This window comes from Anthonomus grandis, chromosome 21, assembly GCF_022605725.1.
Source record: "Anthonomus grandis grandis chromosome 21, icAntGran1.3, whole genome shotgun sequence".
In the NCBI taxonomy this organism is placed as follows: domain Eukaryota; kingdom Metazoa; phylum Arthropoda; class Insecta; order Coleoptera; family Curculionidae; genus Anthonomus; species Anthonomus grandis.
The window spans coordinates 320,691-330,049 of NC_065566.1; the positions used below are offsets into that span (position 1 = coordinate 320,691).

A 9,359-nucleotide genomic window follows, 5' to 3' on the forward strand; every position below is an offset into this window, starting at 1 on the left:
GCTACATAAATATGCACCTAATTGTATAAACAATAAAACCGGCAACTTCCAGTAATTTTTGTACTGTTTTGAGGCTTTTAGTACCTTTTATTTTAGCGTTTTTTAGCTATTTAGGTAGGTACTCATTCATGTATTAGCCTTTGTACTATACTTGAATTCTGCCAATTATTATTGAAACTGTCTTGTAATTTGTTGACCATTATATGTATAATATTATTGTTTTTTTTTTGTTTATTGCTCAAGTATTAACATTATGAGAATATTTTTTAAATTCTGTTTTTAAGTATTTGTTCTATTTTTTTTTGCCCCTTAGATAATACAATATAATATAAGAATAACAACATTTAAAATTAAACAGACTGCAAAATTATAAGATAATTATGCTCATATATTAGACATGAATATCCTTAATAACATTGACCAACCGGCCAAAAATAAAATTAGTATTTAATGTAGCTGATTGGATTATTGTTTTAGCGCAACATAACTTGAACATTGCTTAGCAGCTTATAGTGTGTTTGGGCTTTTTGTACTTTAGCATTTTTAGCTGTTTGAGTACTTTTGTTTAAGCCTTTTATTTACTTAAGTTGCTATTAATGTCAAGTGGTACTGCAGCTAAAGTTATAAGACAATCATAGTTTATCATTATCTACTATTTTAGAAACTAAAATAAGATTGAAAATCCCTATACTAATACTTTATACATTTATAAGATAATAAAAATGAGTTAAGACGTAATAAAATAGTAAAAAAAAAGAAATATTTTGCTACAATTTCTTGCCCTTAAAATAATGTAATTTGTTGTTTTCTTTAACATTTCAGATTAAATATATTGCAAAATTATAAAATCATTAAACTTGTCTATTCATACACATTAAAATCTTTAATGACATTGACCAACCAGACAAAAATAAAATTAGTATTTAATGTACCTGATTGGATTATTATTTTAGCACAACATAACTTGGACATCTGTTAGCAGCTTATAGTGTGTTCGGGCTTTTTGGTACTTTAGCATTTTTAGCTGTTTTAGTACTTTTGTTTAAGCCTTTTATTTACTAAAGTTGCTATTAATGTCAAGTGCTACTGTAGCTAAAGCTATAAGACAATCATAGTTTATAATTATCAAAGCAAATTATGATCACTTCAATTAATTATGATGTTGAAAGTACTTGTTGGTCATATGTAAATTTAAATGTAAACTTCATTTCCATTTTATAAACTTAAATAGGATTAAAAATACCAATACTAATACTGAATACATTTAAAAGATTAATAAAAATTACTTAAAATGTGATAAAACAGTAAAACAGAAATATTTGCCTACAATTTTTTCTTGCCCTTTAAAAAATATATTTTACTATGTTTTCTTTAACATTTCAAATTAAACATATTACAAAATTATAAGAACATTATACTTGTCTATTTATATTAGACATTAAAATCTTTAATGACATTGACCAACCAGACAAAAATAAAATTAGTATTTAATGTACCTGATTGGATTATTATTTTAGCACAACATAACTTGGACATTTGTTAGCAGCTTATAGTGTGTTCGGGCTTTTTGGTACTTTAGCATTTTTAGCTGTTTTAGTACTTTTGTTTAAGTCTTTTATTTACCAAAGTTGCTATTAATGTCAAGTGGTACTGTAGCTAAAACTGTAAGACAATCATAGTTTATCATTATGAAAGAAAAGTATGATAACTTCAATTATGATGTGAAAACTATTTGTTGGTCATATATTATTTAAACGTAATGATTATTACCTTTTTACAAATTTAAATAGGATTTAAAATGCCAAACTGATACTTTATTCATTTATAAGATAATAATAATAAATTAAGTAAGAGTAATTCAGGTCAATGCTTAACTTGTAATTAACTTCTAAATAGGCCTATTTTTCGGGCTCAAAAATTGACTAGGCTTAAAAAACTTTATCTTTTGGTTAACTATTCTGAAATTAAATTATGTTTATTTTTATTTACGTTACCATTAATAAATTAATTAATTCTTAGTTATTATTATATTATTTTTATGCAGTTATTTTGGTAATTGCTCAACCAAAACAGTATAAAAATAAATTAGTATTCATTGTACCTGATTGGATTAATGTTTTAGCACAACATAACTTGGACATTTCTTAGCAGCTTAGTGTGCTTGGGCTTTTTGTACTTTAGCATTTTTAGCTGTTTTAGTACTTTTGTTTAAGCCTTTTTGTTAACTTAAGTTGCTATTAATGTCAAGTGGTGCTGTAGCTAAAGCTATAAGACAATCATAGTTTATTATCGATACAAATTTCTCGTTTTCAATAAATCATTGTAACAAATACCAAACTGCTATTTTATTTTAATATACCCTTGAAACAGGCATAGATTTTGAAATAATCGACTTATTCTGCAACACATACAAAATAATTATATAAGAATATGGCAATTAATTGTCTATACATTCCAATAATTTTATTTACATTTTTTAACTCATTTTCCGATATTAGTATTTTAACAGCTATCATTGGGATTTAAAAGATAAAGTTATTCACATTTAAAAATGTGTTCTATTTTATGTAGTTCTGTTTAAAGTGTAACTATTTGATTGTCCAAAATAACAATTTAGCAATATATATAAGAAATTAGAAAAGGGATTTTCATTGTGAAAGCGAATAATTAATCACTTATGGCTTATTTTTGATAATGAAAAACTCTTTTTAAAATTGCTTTGCCCATTTGTAATTTTCTTTACGTTTAATAGGTTGGTCCTAGTATTTTAACAAAATTTAACATTTTTCTAATAGTATTAAATATACATCTTCTAAACTGTTATCAAAACTAGATATTCTACTTATGCGATTATCATCACACTTCCACCACTGATCGTTATAATTAACTATAGATGTATAATGACCAGATCCAATGGTGTTTCCATGATGCCTAACAACACTTTTTACTCTGAATATTTGATCATCTAAAATAACACTTTCAGAAGCAAAATTATAAAATTTAGCATTTATCTTATTCCCTTGAGGGCCAATTCTCTGAAGACATACTACCAAATATTTCTGGCCAGTAACCACTGAGCGTGTTTTCAGATTATTGCCACACTGTGGGCATATTCTATCAGAGTCTTTTAACATTAACATTGAATTAAAGTCAATTAAATTGCCACAGTTTTCAGGAAAATAAAGAAAGTGAGTGTATATTACTTGTCCATCTTCATTGATATTAATATTACAATTTTGACAATTTAAAAGTTCATGAACATTAGCTTTTATAAAAATGCCGAAATCATCTGCATCTAATTTTCTTATTAAAGATTGACAAAACGATTGAGCGTCCATTTGTTGATTTACAGCAAAATTTTCACCATTTCGACCAGACACCAATTGTCGAACTTTTAATGTGGAATTAATTTTGGTGAGCATAATATCATTTAGAGCACTGTTTAGCGCTGTATTTCGCTTTGAAATAGAAACGCGAAATTCAGGCAAACATAAAAATGACTGTATAATGCTATTTGCATAACATGACACCATATCGTTGTTTAATAAAGCAGGTGGTTTATTAAATAAGTTGAGATTGTTTTCATGATCTGAACTAATATCTATTACCATGTCATTATCTACACTTTGGCAAGTAGAGTCAAATAATGAACTTTGTGTTTGGATTTGCTTGGTATTAAATTTTAGTTCTTTAAAACCTTTTGTGAATGGTTTATTGTTATCAACGTTCTGATTTAGCTGCTTCGGAATAAAACCTTTATTATAAATACTAACCACTAGAGATTTATGGTGACTGTAAACAGTATTATAAATATTGTAACTTAAATTATTAAAATTACTAAAAAGCCAATCAATTTGAGTTTTTGATTTTGTAGTTGATTCGCCAATACTCAATTTGCAACTTAAACTTTTAGATATTAAATAATTTTTTAAACCATTTTCATTTTGATTAATAATATCTTGATTAAAATCACCAATGATTAGTATATCACTTTGTTGATCAATAATGTCTTCAAAACATAGTTTAGCTTGTACAATGCTCAATTTTGGGGGAATATAAACTGCTATGACATAAATTTCATTCAAGTAAAATGTGATTGCTTGAAAAACTATACCAGAGAAATCTTTGGTGTATTTTTTCACTGACTTTATTTTTGCTGATACCTTTTTTTTCTTGAAACAAATTATGCCAAAGGGTTTACTTACAGGTCGATCGTTACTCAAGTTGGCAAACACCTCAAAATCATTTAATTTTATATTTTTTTTGTTTTTATATAACCAGGTTTCAACAAAAATTAGGAAATGTGCATCTTTAAAAATGGGATTATTTTTTATAAAATTGAGATTTTTTGGAAGACTTTGCACATTTTGGTAAGCAATAATGTATTTGACATTAGAATCATTAAGGTACTGAGTGTTATAGTTGGATGTTAAAAGCTTGTTTTCTTGCATATTTACCAGTTCTTTATAAGCAGCATCCTTTTCGGTTGCCGGTTTAGGGGCCTTAAACTTACCAATGATGTAGAGGCCACTTAGCTTTGTGGCCCGACTACAAGCAACATAGGTACTGGTTCTCGTCATTCCCTTACCAATGTGAACAGCTACTTGTTCATAGGTGGCACCTTGACTTTTGTGGATTGTAATTCCTTCACTGATTAAAAGAGGAAACTGAAGACGCTCAACGTGAACATTGCTGCCTTTTTGAACTTTAACAGCTCTGGCAGCTCTTTCTATGGGTGTCCAAGTGGGTGATAAATACATAGACTTCCTAAGGGACTCGTTTCTCTTTCGGCATTCCTTGCCTGACTTGGAATCAAAGAACTCCATCCACACTCTGTATGGAACTTTATTTTGGTCATAGTCTATTTGCCGTAGGATACCTGTTGCACCATTTACTATCCCATCACTGGTATCTATATTCATTGAAATCATGTATTTAGCGTCTACCTGCAATATTAAACTTAACATTAGGCCAAAACTCTCTGATTTTTTTAAACTTTTAGCATGTTCTAAAAATAAATGTTTTAATCGTTCTGAGCAACTTCCTTTGATTACGTCTCTGGCTTGACTTATTGCTCGCTCGGTCTGAAATGTAGAAAGTTTCATTTCATTGAATGCATCTACTTCTCTATTCGTGGCAAATAAATGCATGGTGTCTTCGGGAATTTGGTCAATACTGTCGACTTCCCTGGACTTGATCAATTGCACATCTTCGTCGGTCATTTTACCAAACGCCATATTGTTTAGGGCAACTGCAAAAGACTTATCTTCACTCTGTCTCATTATTTCTGAAAGTTCAAAATATTTAAAATGATCCCACAGATACGTTCCGCATAATTCTTTATACGGATTTGTTTTTACTGGGCAAAAAATATACATATCCCTTACTGGGGGCAATTGACGATTATCGCCGCATAAAATTATTGGAATATTTCCAAAGATGGCGTCAGACTTAAAGATTTGCTGCAATCTACTGTTAATATGGTCAAACAATCTGGCGCCAACCATGGAATATTCATCTATGATAATTAATTTTAAGTCACACAAATTACAATAAATAGTATTAACGGTGTCATGGTGTAACGGAATTAGTTCTTCACCATACTGACTGACGGGTAACGATAATGCCGCATGTAAGGTTATACCTCCGATATTAAATGCCGCTTTACCTGTAGGCGCACAAAGTAACACTTTTAAACTTTTGGGATTATTACCTGGTATTGAATTAAAATGGCGTAATAACGACTGAGTTATTGCTGTAATCAGGTGACTTTTGCCTGTACCTGCTGGACCACTAAGTGTGCAGTAGAAAGCTTCCCCTTCAATTAGACTGTCTTGCACGACATTAAGGAACTGATACTGCTTGTGATTCAATTTGCTTATGAGGGCTTCATACTCTGAATCGCTTATCTGATGAGGCGTTGGGAAAGCGATATGTTTTACTGGCGCTTCGTCGTCTTTCTTATCGATGATGTGATTGAATGGATCATAAATGGGGTTGTCTAGTCCATAAGGCATAAACTCATCATCGATTTCTCCACCAAATCCACCATCGTCTAATTGATTTGATCGGTCTTCGGCAAGTTTCAGTGCTTCGTCGATTACCTGTTCATCTAAGACATTGAACTTTTGTCGATTTGTAACAATTTCTTGGTATCGATCTTTGTATATGGTCTGTTGATCAATGTTATCATTTTCAACTTCATCCACTTCATTTCTCCATGGGATGTATAACATTATTTGTTCCCTATAATAGTTAAGAGGGTCTTGCTGAAGTCCATAACTACGATAGGCTAAAATTTTAGCATGACCCCTTTTAACTAAAACGCCACTTCCATCTTTTAAGGGTAAACCATTAGCCTTTGTTTCTGCCTGTTTCTTAAAGAAATCATAATAGGCCGCAAACTCTGCTAAACATATGTTTTCCATTTCATCAGGCCGCTGTTCATAATGTTCTATAAGACCATCACAATAAATATTGGGATCGTCATTGTCCATTTCTTTAAGTTGTGCTAATGGTTTCAACATTTTTGTCCTTTCCTTGATTGGATTTGTATGGATGTATACATAGGAGGTACAGGTGTCATGCATCGGTAGTTGTAACACGCTGTAGGCGGCTTCTTGGGCACTAACTTCGCTCGCATTTAAGAAAGCTGCTGCAAGAGATTTAAGTTTGCCCTTAACATCTAAATTACCTTTTTTAATTTCTTCCATAGTCTTCATTAAAATATCAGAAACACCTCTTTGAGACTTATTGATATAGTTGACTATGTAGGTGCAACAACCATATGGCTCAAAAACTAATTGAATGTCCATATTACTCTTCATCATGGAGAACATCTCTGCATTGAAATTATTAATGAATCCATCTTTTGGCTGCCTTTCTAAAAATAAAGTGGTTTTAAATATGTTGTGCTGTATAACATTAAGATACTCATCCTTAGACATACCAAGGTCAGCCAAAAAGTTTTCGAATGACAAATCTGGTTTATCTTTAAGCCTACGCATTATCATCAAAAACTTTTCAGACATGGCCTTACGTAAATCCGCTTCCTTGGTTTTGTCAATTTTTATTGGCGTTAGAATTACCGATTTATCCATTGGCAGGAATGGGATACCATACCTGCAAACTTTGTGTCCCCGCACTTCTTTTTGACACGATTTAGAATGATGATGCGTATTAAACTGAATTATATCACGGACACTTTCTAAATCACTATTACAAGTAATATACCGGTTCGCGAATTCAGCACACTCTTTGAAACTTTCTGGTGTTTCTTGGAATTTTGGAGCATTAGATAACCACAATAACCCATGTACATGAGGAGACCCACGATGTTGAAATTCTATGCGATAATAATGATGCTCTATGGGATTTTGTTTAAAGGGTCCATTTTGACTCTTCATATGCTTGAATAGCAGTTTGAACCGATAATCAAAGTACCTGGCACAAGTTATTGGATCTGTTCTAATTAAGCGAGTTTTTTCTAAGTAGGGCATACTCGCGGCCTCCTCTAAAGTAACGTCTTTTTGATCAACAACTTGTGCTAATACCTTGATTAATTCGGGCCATGCTGTTTCGGCTGCTGACACGGTAAAGAACAGTGTAGGGATTCCAAATTGACGAATCATACACAGTAATTTTGTCTTTTCATGCTTCCAATAAGCAGGTGAACCTGCAATTCTACTAAGAAAATGGAATCCCATGTCACTTCGAATTAGCTGGTCTAGAAAATTTGCTTGCCTTACTTGTCCAGCTGTATATTTTCCATCCTCATTTCTCTTTTTTCTGAGACATGTTGCAATTGCACTGGATAATTGGATTAGTTGACGTTTTTTAAATGTATACAACAGATAGTCTGTCCTTGCAAATCGCCTGTCTTTGTGCTGCAGTTGTATTTTCGTCTGGTCAGAATAGGAGAATTTTATAAGAAATTGCTTAGCATGTCCACAGAAAAGTGTGGGAAATGAGAGTTCATCGCTAAACTGGTCCAGCATCAAATGTATTGGCGTTTTACCTTCTCCTGGGGCAAAACAGATATTTTCTAGATTACATTTGTCAAGCAAAGTTTCTTGGCCCCCAGGATTTAAGGGCTCCTCTTCTTCATCTAAGAATTCATCCAAATTGTATATGTTGTTTTTTTCAATTGAAGATTCTACTTGAATATTTTTATTGTCATTCTTAGATTCTAGGGATACTTCCATTGTTTCGAAAAACGCATTATCGAACAATTCTTCAAAATTTTCACTGGACACTGTTTTAGGATCCACGTCCACCACTTTTGAGCCTTTATTTAAGGTCTGTGTAGAGGATTCTACTTGAGATCGTATATAGTCATTAATATTTTTTTCCCAATCATCTGATTGCTTTATACCTTCTTGTATGTAAAGAGGTTGTTGACACAAAAATTTTGCTGCTTTTAGAACAACTGCGGGCCGTATGGTTTCCAGGAGATAATCATTTTTATAGTTCATTTTTCTCTTGAGCTTAACCTGAATAGTGTGTGTCTCCTCTACATTTCTAGGCAATAATTTAGTCGAAGTATCTATATTTATAGGGACATTGACTATTTGGCCAGTTATGTAACACTGTCGTGCATATCCTACCTGTCGGATTTGCATGAAAGGTAACCTGGCCGAGACCATCCTTTCTTCAAGGATAGTCAGATCTTTGAGCTCAACTGGTATAGGGTGAACAATATTGTGATTGCCAGACCAGAACCTTGGTAATTGCCCTTTATAAATGCTTTGTGAGCAAGAGTTGCAGAACAAAACTCCATCATTGCAAATTTGCGCCGTGAATTGTTTTCCAAATTTATTTTCCAATCTTTGAAGATTTAATTTGGTACATGAAGTAGGAAACCATAGTCGTAAGCAACAACTGCAAACAATGGTGGGGCCCTCTCTTAATGCTAGTTCAAACTTTGTTGGGCAATTGGTTCTAGTTTTTTCCGTCTCCTTTTCATTATTCTCAATTTTATCTGTATGGGATAGCTTTTTAAAAGAATCAATAACTTTTTGTTTTTTCTGAGTTACAGTTTTTGATGACAATGCAGCATTGTCATCAATAACCGTTAATGATTTTCGCTTATTAGACTCAATTACAATTTTATTCAAATTTACTTTTGTTGTACTATCCTCTGGAATCTTATCTTGGGGCAACTTTTGTTGCAAATGTACTTCCTTACCTAAGGTTTCTAAATTTTTCTCATTGGTACCACTCTCTTTTTTTGCCAGCTTCTTGGATAAATATTTTTCTTTTTTCTGGAGGCGCTCTGTCTTAGCAGACTTTTTACTCATTTTTGGCATCTAAAAAATCAACTTGATTTACAATATAATACAAATAAATATATTACTGTT

General features: G+C 31.8%; 1 protein-coding gene across 1 annotated transcript; it reads right to left on the reverse strand.

The window, feature by feature from the left end:
* Nucleotides 1-2,393: 2,393 nt before the first annotated feature.
* LOC126748095 (uncharacterized) lies at nucleotides 2,394-7,240 on the reverse strand. The gene is made up of 3 exons (XM_050457094.1): nucleotides 6,695-7,240; nucleotides 3,698-4,946; nucleotides 2,394-2,398 (listed from the first exon to the last, which is right to left on the reverse strand). The coding sequence occupies exons 2-3, from the start codon at nucleotides 4,929-4,931 to the stop codon at nucleotides 2,394-2,396; spliced, it is 1,239 nt and encodes a 412-aa protein (XP_050313051.1). The 5' UTR covers nucleotides 4,932-4,946; nucleotides 6,695-7,240.
* Between the last annotated feature and the right edge of the window lie 2,119 nt (nucleotides 7,241-9,359).